The 13,451-nt window shown below is 44.0% G+C and overlaps 1 protein-coding gene across 1 annotated transcript in view; it reads left to right on the forward strand.

The window, feature by feature from the left end:
* The window catches only part of LOC119946721 (DAZ-associated protein 1-like), a 192,052-nt gene that overhangs the window by 152,278 nt on the left and 26,323 nt on the right, over nt 1-13,451 (forward strand). Inside the window, exons 3-5 of the mRNA XM_038768134.1 lie at nt 6,514-6,554; nt 8,337-8,503; nt 8,772-8,837. Coding sequence (XP_038624062.1) covers nt 6,514-6,554; nt 8,337-8,503; nt 8,772-8,837 — 274 coding nt within the window. The remainder of the gene's footprint in view (nt 1-6,513; nt 6,555-8,336; nt 8,504-8,771; nt 8,838-13,451) is intronic.

The following is a 13,451-nucleotide window of genomic DNA, read 5'->3' on the forward strand; positions in this document are numbered from 1 at the left end:
AAGTATACTTCCAAAGTTATGGGTTTGTGAGACAGTGCGTGGTGAGGCTGTGATGGGAAAGTAGGGGAAGATGGGGTTTGAGTGGGAAGTTGAGGAGTTTTGTTTTGGAGATGTTCAGTTTGAAGCGTTTGCTTGACCTTCAAAGTAGAGAGTAAGAAGCAATGTGACCTAGTTAAAGCAATGTGAGAAGCAGCGTGGCACAGTGGAAATAGCCCGGGCTTGGGAGTCAGAGGTCTTGGATTCTAATTGTGGCTCCACCACTTATCAGCTGAGTGACTTTGGGCAAGTCGCTGAACTTCTCTGTGCCTCAGTTACCTCATCTGTGAGCCCCACGTGGGACAATCTGAGGACCCTGTACACCCCCCCGCCCCAGCACTTAGAACAGTGCTTTGCACATAGTAAGCGCTTAACAAATGCCACTATTATAATTATTATTATTAGTTGAAAGAGCCCAAGCCTCAGACTCCGAGGACATGGAATCTATCGATCCCTCAGTGGCGTTTACTGAGCACTTACCACATATGTAGATTGTTCTTCTGGGCGCTTCTGTTTTATTGTACTCTCCCAAGGGCTCAGTTTAGTGCTCTGCATATGGTAAGCACTCAGTAAATATCGCTGATGGATTGATTGATTAGGAGAATACAGCACAACAGAATTAGCAAACGTGTTCCCTGCCCACAGTGAGATTCCAGTCTACAAAGGGGATACATACATAAGTGTTGTGGGGTGAACATCAGTGCCCAAAGGTCAGAAGCCTAAGTGTGTAGATGATGCAAGAAGGGAGAGCAAGGCAGGGAAATTGGCCAAGGTCTCTTGGAGGAGAGGTGGCCTTAAAAATGCTTTGAAGGTCGGGGAGAGTGGTGGTTTGCCCTATATGAAAGGGGAGGGAGTTCCAGCCTAGGGGGAAGATGTGGGAGAGAGGTCAGCGGTGAAATAGATGAGATGAGGGCACAGTGAGTAAGCTGGCACTAGAGAAGAGGATTGTGTGGGCTGGGCTGCAATAAGAAATCAGTCAGGTGAAGTAGAATGGGGTGAGCTGATTGAACATTTTAAAGCCAATGGTAAGGAGTTTCTGTTTGATGTGGGGGTGGATGGGCGGCTTTTGGAGGTTCTTGAGGACTGGGGAGACAGAATGCTTTTGGAGAAAAATGATCCATGAGGCAGAGTGGCATATGGACTGGAGTGTGGAAAGACAGGAGGGTAAGGGATCAGCGAGGGAGGCAGATGTAGTAATTAAGTTTGGAGCCCGATGTGGGACAGGAACTGTGTCCAACCCAAAGGGATTGAATCCACCCCAGTATTTAGTACATTGCCAGGCACACAGTAAGCACTTAACAAATGCTATAACTATTATTATTATTATTATTAATTATTATTATTATTATGTGCTTGGATCAGCATGGTAGCATCATGGTAGAGCCTGGGCCTGGGAGTCAGAAGGACCTCAGTTGTGGTGTTTGTTAAGCGCTTACTGTGTGCCAGGCACTGTATTGATAGTGCACAGACCTGGGATACAGAAGAACCTGTGCAGAGAAGCAGTGTGGCTGAGAAGCAACGTGGGGCAGTGGAAAGAGCACGGGCTTTGGAGTCAGAGGTCATGGGTTCAAATCCTGGCTCCACCACCTGTCAGCTGTGTGACTTTGGGCAAGTCACTTAACTTCTCTGTGCCTCAGTTACCTCATCTGTAAAATGGGGATTAAAACTGTGAGCTCCCCATGGGACAACCTGATCACCTTGTAACCACCCCAGCGCTTAGAACAGTGCTTTGCACATAGAAGTGCTTAACAAATACCATTATTATCATTATTATTATTATTGTTGTTGTTATTATTATTATTATTATTATTAATTATTATCATCATTATTATTACTATTAATAACCTGGGTTCTAGTTCTGGCTTGGCCACTAGTCTGCTGTGTTACCTTACCTCATCTGTAAAATGGGGAATAAAACTGTGAGCCCAATGTGGGACATAGACTGTGGCCAACCGGATTCTAATAATAATATTGATGGCAGTTGTTAGGTGTAAGCACTATGTGCGAAGCACTGTTCTAAGCACTGGTGGGGATACAAGGTGATCACGTCGTTCCCACGTGGGGCTCACCGTCTTAATCCCCATTTTACAGATGAGGTAACTGAGGGTCAGAGAAGTTAAGTGATTTGCCCAAGTTCACACAGCAGACATGTGGGGGAGTTGGGATTCGAACCCATGACCTCTGACTCCCAAGCCCGTGCTGTTTCCACTGAGTCATGCTGCTTCTCTATCTTGTGCTTACTACAGTTCCTGGCACGTAGTAAGCACATAAATGCCATTTAAACAAACAAACAGAAAGGAATAAAAGAAGAGAACCAGGAGACCACAGTGTCAGAGAAGCCAAGTTTGGATGTTTTCAGGAGAAGGGGGTGGTCCACAGTGATTAATACAGTACTCTGCACACAGTAAGCTCTCAATAAATACCTTTGGTGTATTGATTGATTGGTAGGAAAGGAATTGTCAAGGTTTCTCAAAATGGTAACCTAAATTTAGCTAGACCTCATAATAACATATTTCTGGGTAAAGCATAAAATCCTTTGTTACTAGGTGACCTCAAATTTTAAAGTCTCTTTCCAAGTGTCAAAAAATTTCACTTCGAGTGTATTCAAACTACGTAAACTTTACCTTCAGTAAAGTCTGGAGGCATCTCGCAAACCCGGGAAGGAGCTATTTACTGTTTCTACACAAGATCATTATCAGAACTTCATTTAAGTCCTTTTCATTACCTTCCTGTATCTGACACTGTGCTTAGGGAATAGAACACAGTTTCAGGTTCCAAGGGCGTTGATCAGTGCGGTTTTTTGAACAATATTTTTGCCTTTGTTTCAACTGCATAGTTGAGTTCACTCACATTAACAGGAGAAAAAAAAATAGAAGAAGAAGGAAACAACCCAAAAAGCTAAACCATATGATCCAACTTCATCTTACAATTTATTATATTCATTATCTCTTGGGAATGTGTTCTTGGACTGTTAAACTTTTCAAGGGTTAGGGCCACTTTTTCAAGGTTCTAGGCAGCTGATATTTCCCTGCATTTCCCTGGTAACAAATCATAATGCTATTGCTCTTTTCTTGAGAGGTGGCATTGCTCCTATCAGTTGGTACAGTACTGTCCTTTCACTTCCTCCCTTTCCCAGTATCTCCCACACATTTGTCCAATAGTGCTAACCTCTACAGAGCCAGAATTGATGGAATGAGACAAAGACAACCTTGAATTTACTAATAGCTTGCTTGGTCAGGGTCAACACCTGAAGCTTAATTTGTGTTTGTTTTTATTGGGTGGTAAGGAGAATAAGGGATCTTTTATTTTAAGCCTTATACTCTGTGTGCTTAGAAATATAACTGTATGTGCCTTTTTTAAAAATGATATTTGTTCAGACTCCTTTTGGGGTCTGTCAGTCACAGCCCTATCCACAAGTATGTTGATTGAGAAAGAGTGACTGGTAACTATAGATAGTTGAAATTCAAGGATCCAGAATCAAGGCCTCCAAGCCCTTCCGTTTGTCCTGGGAAACGAGCACTGCTCTAGAAATCTGGAGTCCTGGTTTTCTTCCTCTTGAGACTTTGGCATCAGTGGCAAAGGCTTTTTGCCCAAAGGACTACAAAGGGCATTTCATATGATAGGCAGATTGTGCAGGCAACCTGAAAAACAGCTGCCCACGTGGGCAGTGAAGACCCTTGTTGTCAGTGAGGCAACTGCCTTCCACGCAGTGGTTGCTATAGCACAGTCTCAGCATCAGCTGTGATCACTTTACCCCAAAATGTGTTTTGTCTTTCACAAACCCAAACTCTAGTGTGCATGTTACACGGAGCTGCACTTCTGCCCACTTGCTAACTTGATACGGTCAGTGCCCCAACAAGGAGCCCAACTGGCAGGGTTCTGAGCAGACCCTTACATCCCCCAGACCCCTCACATCCAAGCCATCACCAAAACCTGCCGGTCTCACCTCCGCACATTGCCAAGATCCGCCCTTTCCTCTCCATCCAAACCGCTACCCTGCTCGTTCAAGCTCTCATCCTATCCCGTCTGGATTACTGTATCAGCCTCCTCTCCGATCTCCCATCCTCCTGTCTCTCCCCACTTCAATCCATACTTCACACCGCTGCCCAGATTGTCTTTGTCCAGAAACGCCCTGGGCATGTTACTCCCTTCCTCAAAAATCTCCAGTGGCTACCAATCAACCTGTGCATCAGGCAGAAACTCCTCACCCTGGGCTTCAAGGCTGTCTGTCCATCACCTCGCCCCCTCCTACCTCACCTCCCTTCTCTCCTTCTACAGCCCAGCCCGCACCCTGCGCTCCTCTGCCACTAATCTCCTCACCGTGCCTCGTTCTTGCCTGTCCCGCCGTCAACCCCCGGCCCATGTCATCCCCCTGGCCTGGAATGCCCTCCCTCCGCACATCCGCCAAACTAGGTCTCTTCCTCCCTTCAAGGCCCTACTGAGAGCTCACCTTCTCCAGGAGGCCTTCCCAGACTGAGCCCTCTCCTTCCTCTCCCTCTCCTCCCCCTCCCCATCCCCCCGCCTTATCTCCTTCCCCTCCCCACAGCACCTGTATATATGTGTATATGTTTGTACGTGTTTACTACTCTATTTATTTATTTATTTATTTATTTATTTAATTTGTACATATTGATTTTATTTTGTTAATATGTTTTGTTTTGTTCTCTGTCTCCCCCTTCTAGACTGTGAGCCCACTGTTGGGTAGGGACCGTCTCTATATGTTGCCAACTTGTACTTCCCAAGCGCTTAGTACAGTGCTCTGCACACAGTAAGCGCTCAATAAATACGATTGAATGAATGAATGAGTGAATGAATGACCATTCTCAACGAAATTAAGTCCTTCACAGTCTTGAATTCTCAGAAACAAAGCTCCGTGGACATGCTTGAAGGGAGATCCCATCATTAGCACTCTAATTTTGCAAGTAGGGAATACCTGCTTGGACCATTTGTGGTAAAGGTTTCTGACAAAAGTACCACCATGATGTTCAGCAGGAATATGCGTCATATCAACTTCCATTGGGTCTGCTTATAAAAAAAAGCCTGTGTGCATTTCACTGTTTGCTGAAGTAAACTCATGCCCACTGGAAAGAGTGGGGATGAGGAGAGTGGGGAAGGCCTGGAAGTCAGAGGATCTGGGTTCTAATCCTGGCTCCACTGCTTACCTGCGGTGTGAACTTAAGTCGCTTAACTTCCCTGGGCCTCAGTTCCCTTAACTACAGAATGGGGATTCAGTACGTGCTCTCCCTCCCGCGAAGACTGTGAGCCACATGTGGGACCTGATTACCTTGTATTTACCCCAGTGCTTAGTTCCATACTTGGCATGTACTGAGCATTTAACAAATGCCAAAATAATAACAACAACAAAAATAATCATTATTATTGTGGTGATAACAATGATAATAACAATGTAATAACAATGATAATTACAAATGCCAAATAGTGATCTGCATTACTAACAGAATAATAATAATAATTATTATGGCTAATAATAACTGTTAGTAATAATTAACAGAGTAGTAATAACAATAATGATAGTCATTTTACTTATCATTATTATTATCATGACTATTGTTATTCTGTTAATTTCTGAAGGCAGGAACCAGGTCTTCTGTTTCACTTGACCAGGAACTTAGCACATATAGTTCTTTGCATGCAGGAGGTTCTCAATGAACAGTACTGTTGATTGATTGTTGGTTGCACTGTGTGCCTTACCAGAAATATTGTAAGCAGGGATGAGCGTGAGTGAGTGGCATTGCATAAACTACTCTAAATATATTCAGTTTCTTCATTCATGTTCTTGGTCCTGAGTCTTCAACTGGAGGCTTGTCCATCTTTATCAACACAAGATTCCAACTTCATAATCATTGTTATTAATTAGTCAGTAAGTCCAAATGAACCAGGGGAAAAAAGAAAAACTGTGTAGAAAGGGAGAGTGATTTAATTCAAGGGGAAGAGTTGAGTTTCCTGTTTGTATATAGTGTGGAAAACATAGTGGGGTTTTTAGGATATCCAGTGATTTTATTTGTACACTATCCTATTCAAATTAAGCATGCTTTTTCTGAAAGGGATCCATAAAACAGAAATCAGAACTTATGGAAACATTAATTCGCAGTTTTATTTTATGGGTCATGTCTTGTATAATATCTCTGGATAAATTTTAGACCTTATTTTGCACCTCAAAAGTCTGAGTTTTGTCTCTTCTTGTATAGAAGGAACAGGATATTCTGAAGATTAACAAACTCCTAAAATACAGCTGTTATCACTTTCTTTTTGCCTCATTAAGGGTCAAATTTACTTGCACATGTTTTCTAGGAAGAAATTTTTTGGGTAATTCACAATAAATTATTTGATGAATGCTTCTTAGAGAAAAAGATGAATAATACTGAAGTCTAGGCAGTTTGTGAATTTTGGCGCCAAATTTCCACAAAATGAGTGGTGTTGCTTTTTAACAATGACAGTGTATTCTGTTAATTACAGAAAGCTCTTTGTGGGTGGCCTAAACTGGAACACAACACAAGGTACGTTTATACATCCTGTGGCCCTGGAAATAGTATATAAGGTGTTATCTAGTGTTATCTAGTATTAAGCTTTCTAGAGTGTAAGTTTGTGTGGGCAGGAGATGTGTCTGTTTATTGTTTTATTGCATTCTCCCAACTGCTTAGACAGTGCTTTGCCCACAGTAAGCGTTCAATTAATATGAATGAGTGAATGAGTGAGTGAGTGAGTGAGTGAGTGAGTGAGTGAGTGAATGAATGAATGAATGAATGAATGAATGAATGAATGAATGAATGAAATAAAACCGCCTAGGAGTTCGATAGCTACATAGTATAAAAGGATGTTAATTTTGCCCTGTTTTGTTTGCTATTCATAAAGCTAACTTTGGTATTTTCCAAGAGTGTGAAGCCTTCCTAGACAGTAATTTTAGGACCATTTCAGGGCTCATAAGGAACAAGCTGGCACTCAGCTTCTGATCCCATCTGCAGGAAATGGGTCCCGTGCTTACGAAAATATTCATGTTTAGTGTGCAATATGAACATTTCATTCTTGTGCCCCAGTGGTAACACTACTGCCAGGGATGAGCATGTGAGCGGCACTGCTCAAATCACTAGCACTATAGTCATTTTCTTCACTCATTTCCAGGACCAAGATTTGTCCGTATTTCTCGACAGGAGTCGCCATCTTCATAACCTTTCACCCTGCCCTCAACTGTGTTCTCAGGCTGCACAGCTGCAAATAGAATAGATTTAAAGTAAAATCACCATGCTTTGGCCATGCTCACACTAGTTCCCTAATGTGATGATAATTGTGGTGTTATCAGGCAAAAACTCCTCACCCTCAGCTTCAAGGCTCCCCATCACCTCGCCCCCTCCTACCTCACCTCCCTTCTCTCCTACAGCCCAGCCCGCACCCTCCGCTCCTCTGCCGCTAATCTCCTCACTGTGCCTCGTTCTCGCCTGTCCCGCCGCCGACCCCCGGCCCACATCATCCCCCTGGCCTGGAATGCCCTCCCTCTGCACATCCACCAAGCTAGCTCTCTTCCTCCCTTCAAAGCCCTACTGAGAGCTCACCTCCTCCAGGAGGCCTTCCCAGACTGAGCCCCCTCCTCCCCCTCCCCATCCCCCCGCCTTACCTCCTTCCCCTCCCCACAGCACCTGTATATATGTAAATATGTTTGTCCGTATTAATTACTCTATTTATTTATTTATTTTATTTGTACATATTTATCCTATTTATTTTATCTTGTTAATATGTTTTGTTTTGTTGTCTGTCTCCCCCGTCTAGACCGTGAGCCCGCTGTTGGGTAGGGACCGTCTCTATATGTTGCCAACTTGTACTTCCCAAGTGCTTAGTACAGTGCTCTGCACACAGTAAGCGCTCAATAAATACGATTGATTGAATGAATGAATGAATGGTGTTTGTTAAGCATTTGCTATGGACCAAGCACTGAACTAAGAGGTCGGGTAGATACAAGATCATCAGGCCCAATCCCTGGCAAATCCAATCCCTGGCCCAATGGACCTGGCAAGTCTAGTTTCCAGAGAATGTTCTTGCCTTGAGATTTTTTTTTCTTTTTCTTTTCATTGCCCAAATGACTCAAAAATGTGTTGTGACCTTTATTCCCCCCGAAACATAAGATTACCGGCAATTTAATCATTGCTAGTACAGATCATTCTAAGCAAGTGGATAATCGTATATTGAGAATCATTTCTGTTAGGTAAACTAAAGTATTTTTTAAGCATAACCACATGTTTACCATTGTGATTGTGTGGCTTTGTTTTTTGTTTCCAATTTCTTCATAGAAACACTGCGCAATTACTTTACCCAGTATGGAGAAGTTGTAGACTGTGTAGTAATGAAAGATAAAGCAACAAACCAGTCTCGAGGTTTTGGCTTTGTTAAATTTAAAGATCCCAACTCTGTGGTGACAGTACTGGCCAATAGACCTCATACATTGGATGGTCGAAATGTAAGGTTCTATTTCTCATTTTCTTTTTCTTGTTCGTTTGTTTTGATCATTTATTCATCTTAAAGCTTACTGATTATGTCGAATTAAAGTATATTAATTATGAAGGGTTAACTAGAGTGTAGTGCTTTTGTGTGACATTGAAGAAACTAAATTGGGGGCGGGGGGGGGGCAGTCTAATGCCACTCTCTGTGGTTGTTAAGAAGTTACAATGGAAAGATAAAATATTTTTTACCCATTTACTTTCTTTCTTGTTTGAAATTTCCTGCAGATTGATCCCAAACCATGTACACCTCGAGGAACTCAGGCAGAGAAAACTCGTCCACAGGAAGGTTGGGTAAGGGAAAAGAAGGGAAGGGGTGGGATGGGGTGGGGTATGTGACCTGTGTTCCTTCCTCTCTTGATTTTTTGAATTCTTTCTTCAGATGAAGCTGGGGGCGGAGGGAATTTTCCTTTCACCAGTATCTTTTGGTGGGTTAAAGGAAGTCCTGCTGGTTTGATGTTTAAGGGGTGTAAGTCCGTTTATCATTTTTCCGCTTTGTGAATGCCTATAAATCCAATCCCATGCTATTTTTCTCTTCCTCAGCCATCGACACCATTGTTTAAATGGAGTAGCACATGGAAGTTCTGTTTCACAGGCTAACATCATTTTCTCTTTGGCAGAGGAACTACTTTGTATCTCAACTTCCCTACCTACTAAATAGGCCCTCAAGCCCCTTTTCTCATATCCCAGAGAATGGTGTGTATTGGGGGGTAAGTTTCTAAGTCAGAGATCTGTGTGTTCAGAGAGGGTCTCTATTTTTAATGAGCTCTTCCCAGTTAAAAGGCCAGAGAAATTAGTTGTGTAAAACTTCAAAGATCAAAAGAAGAGAAGACTCAGTCAATGGGGGGAAAGATTAAAGCGTGAAGATTGTAGAAATAATTACGGGTTTCTCCACTCAATTTTTCCTCCTGGTTTCAAATGCAGTTTTACCTTGCCAGCTTAATTGATGTCTCCTCCTTCAGTTTTCTTGTACTGGAGTCTTGGGGATAGGAGGTGAGAAGGAATAGATGTGGAATTTGGAATTGTCTCATCTGCTGCAAAGTAAGGCATTTAGAAGATTCCTTGTTCAATTTATTTTCAATATAGCACCCTTTTACCCATAGGGAATAAAAAGTAGTAGGCACCTGTACTCTTGTGGGGCCAGAAGCCGCTGCAGTGGCTGGAGTGGGTTCCCACAGAGGTGGCTGCTGAGTGGACAGAAGGAACCAGAAGGTAGCAAGTTGTTGCTGGACAGAATGGTGAGAAAGGTAGCTAATTTACATCAAGCTTGGTTCCCACTTGGGTCAAGGAAGTAGGGCTGGGGCCATGGTAACAAAGAAGCAGCGTGGCTCAGTGGAAAGAGCTCGGACTTTGGAGTCAGAGGTTATGGGTTCAAATTCCGGTTCCGCCAGTTGTCCGCTGGGTGACTTTGGGCAAGTCACTTCACTTCTCTGGGCCTCAGTTCCCTCATCTGTAAAATGGGGAGTAAGACTGTGAGCCCCCCGTGGGACAACCTGATCACCTTGTAACCTCCTTAGAACAGCTTAGAGCAGTGCTTTGCACATAGTAAGCGCTTAATAAATGCCATCATCATCATTATTATTATCTTTCTGCATGTTCTCCTGCAGGTGATTGGGCTTTGCAACTTGAGGGAGAGCCTCTCCCCACTCCAGTCCATACTCCACTCTACTGAGCAGCGTGGCTCAGTGGAAAGAGCCTGGGCTTGGGCGTCAGGGGTCATGGGCTCTAATCCCGGCTCCGCCACTTGTCAGTTGTGTGACCTTGGGCAAGTCACTTCACTTCTTCTCAGTTCCCTCATCTGTAAAATGGGGATGAAGACCGTGAGCCCCACGTGGGACAACCTGATCACCTTGTTTCCTCCCCAGTGCTTAGAACCGTGCTTTGCACATAGTAAGCGCTTAACAAATGCCATCATTATTATTATTATTACTGCCTGGATCATTTTCCTTCAAAAACGTTCAGACCATGTTTCCCCACGTCTCAGGAAAACCCAGTGGTTGCCCATCCATCTCCACGTGTTAACAAAAACTCTTCACCTTTGGCTTTAAAGCACTCAATCAATCACCTTGCTCCCTCCTACCTCACCTCACTACTCTCCTACTACAAACCAGCCCACACACTTTGCTCCTCTAATGCTAACCTTCTCACTGTACCGTGATCTCATCTTTTTCACTGCTGACCTCTCGCCCAAATCTTGGCTCTGGCCTGGAAAACCTTCCCTCCTCGTATCAGACAGATAATTGCCCTCCCTGACTTCCAAGCCTTATTGAAGGCACATCTCCTCCAAGAAGCCTTCCCTGACTAAGCCCTCCTCTCCTCTTCTCCCACTCCCTTCTGCATTGCCCTGACTTGCTCCCTTTATTCATCCTCCCTCCGAGCCCCAGAGCACATATGTATATATCTGCTTTTCATTTATGTATGTATGTACGTGTGTGTGTGTGTGTGTGTGTGTGTGTGTGTGTATGTGTGTATGTATGTATGTATATTAATGTCTGTCTCCCCCTCTAGAATGTGAGCTCACTGTGGGCAGGCAATGTGTCTGTTTGCGGTTGTATTGTACTCTCCCACATGCTTTGCTTTTGCACACAGTAAATACGTATCGTCTCCGTATCGTATACCGTATCAATAAATACGATTGATTGAATGAATGCATGAACAAATTAGTGAATGCTGAGTGCATCACTAATAAAAAAAAATGTTGGGAGGAAGGAGGTAAGGTGGGGGAGGGGCCAGATTCCAGCTTGAGAGAGGGGAAGAAATCAATCAATCAGCCAATCAATCAGACATGTTTATTGAGCACTTGCTGTGTGCACTGATCAGAACAGGGAAGAGCTGGAGTGGAGCAGGGGGAGGACAGAGACAGGTGGAATTTATGAATCTTGGGGTACAACAGCTGTTAGTGCACAGTGAATTTCCAGGTTGTATATTTTGTGAGATGACCATTACCTGTGGTATGCCTGCAGTTGGTACAGGTAATCAATCAATTAATCGATGGTATTTACTGATTTAGAGGAAATTAAACCCAAGTGGCCTTTGGAAGGCCAGATAACGCGACTTAGATTAGCATATTTTGGACACATAATCAGGAGGACTAATTCTCTGCAGACAATACGAACGCTAGGAAAAGTCCACTAAAGCTAGGGAAAATGCTAGGAAAAGAGGCAGACCAGCAGCTAGATTGGTAGAGACCACAACAACGATAACAGAAGAACCGTTAGGAAGGTTGCGGATTACGGCAGAGTACAGGACGTTCTGGAGAAAGTATATCCATGGAGTCGTTGTGAATCAGGAACGACTCACCAGTATTTAATAGTAATAATTTACTGAGCTCTTATTATGTTAGCAGAGGTAGCGGACACATTTTGTGCCCACAACGAGCGTAGAGGCTAGAGGGGGAGACAGACATTAATATAAGTAATTTATAATATACATTTTAAAGATATGTGCATAAGCGTTGTGGGGAGAGGGTGAGGTGAATATCAAATGCCCCACGTTCACCGATCCAAGGCCATAGATCATCATCATCATCATCAATCGTATTTATTGAGTGCTTACTATGTGCAGAGCACTGTACCAAGCGCTTGGGAAGTACAAATTGGCAACATATAGAGACTGTCCGTACCCAACAGTGGGCTCACAGTCTAAAAGGGGGAGATGACCAAGAAGGGAGCCAGGGAAGAGAGGACATAACTGGGGAAGGTCTCTTGCAGGAGACGTGACCTGACTAAAGCTCTGCAGGTGGGAAGAGTGTGGTCTGGTGTATATGGAGGGGGAAGGAGTTCCAGGCTGGGGGAGGATGTGGGAAAGGGGTCAACAGCAAGGTAGTTGAGATCGGGGGACAGTGAGTAAGCTGGCGATGAAGGAGCAGAGTGTGAGGGCTGGCCTGTAGTAGGAGATCCGTGAAGCAAGGTAGATTGGGGTGAGCTGATGGAGTGCTTTGAAGCCAATGGTAAGTTTGATGCAGAAGTGGATGGGCAACCAGTGGAGGTTCTTGAAAACTGGGGAGACAGGGATTGAGCATTTTTTTTGTTTAGAAAAATGATCTGTGCAGCAGAGGGAAGTATGGACTGGAGTGGAGTGAGACAGGAGGCTGGGAATTCAGCAAGGAGGCAGCTGCAGTATGGTTAGGATAAGAGCTTGGATCACGGTGTGGGTGGGCGGTGGGGAGCAGTTGCGAAGGAGAGGGAAGGATGGGTTTGTTGCAGAGGTGGAACTGGCAGGATTTGTGGACAGATTGAATATGTGGGTGGAGTGAGAGAGACAAGTTGAGGACAGCGCCAGTGTTATGAGTTTGCGAGATTAGGGAGGATAATGGTGGGAAAGTCAGCCGTAGGACAGGGTTTGAGTGGGAAGATAAGGTTTTGGACATGTTTAGTTTGAGGTGTCGGCAGAACATCCAGGTAGGGATGTCCAGAAGGCAGGAGGAAATTTGAGGCTGTGGAGAAGGAGAGGGATCAGGAAAAAAAAAAATGAACCTTTCAGAATTAAGGAAATAATTTTCAGGGTTTCTGCTCATTCTAACACTGTGAGGTGCTCGGGGACCAGAGACTGTCTGATTTTCACTCATGAATTATGATAGAAGCTGCTCTTTGTACCTGGATTTCTGCCAAGACTATTCGGTTGCATGAGTGCAAAAAAAGCCACCAGTGGGAGTCGCCGGGGGATGGGAGTGGGGGGAAGCACAGTACTGTTGCTGCAGGAGTGTCTGAGGCAGGGTTCAGAGGGTCAAGGAAATTAAGGTTAGCTGGAAAGCATGCTTGCAAGGCACATAGAAAGTTCTTAACAAACACCATAATAATAATCAGCCAATCAATCAGTGGTATTTATTGAGCGCCTATTATGTGCAGAGCACTGTACAAGTGCTTGGGAGAGGACAGTTCATCAGACTTGACAGAGAGGTTCCCTTCC

This window comes from Tachyglossus aculeatus, chromosome Y3 (assembly GCF_015852505.1).
Source record: "Tachyglossus aculeatus isolate mTacAcu1 chromosome Y3, mTacAcu1.pri, whole genome shotgun sequence".
NCBI lineage: Eukaryota > Metazoa > Chordata > Mammalia > Monotremata > Tachyglossidae > Tachyglossus > Tachyglossus aculeatus.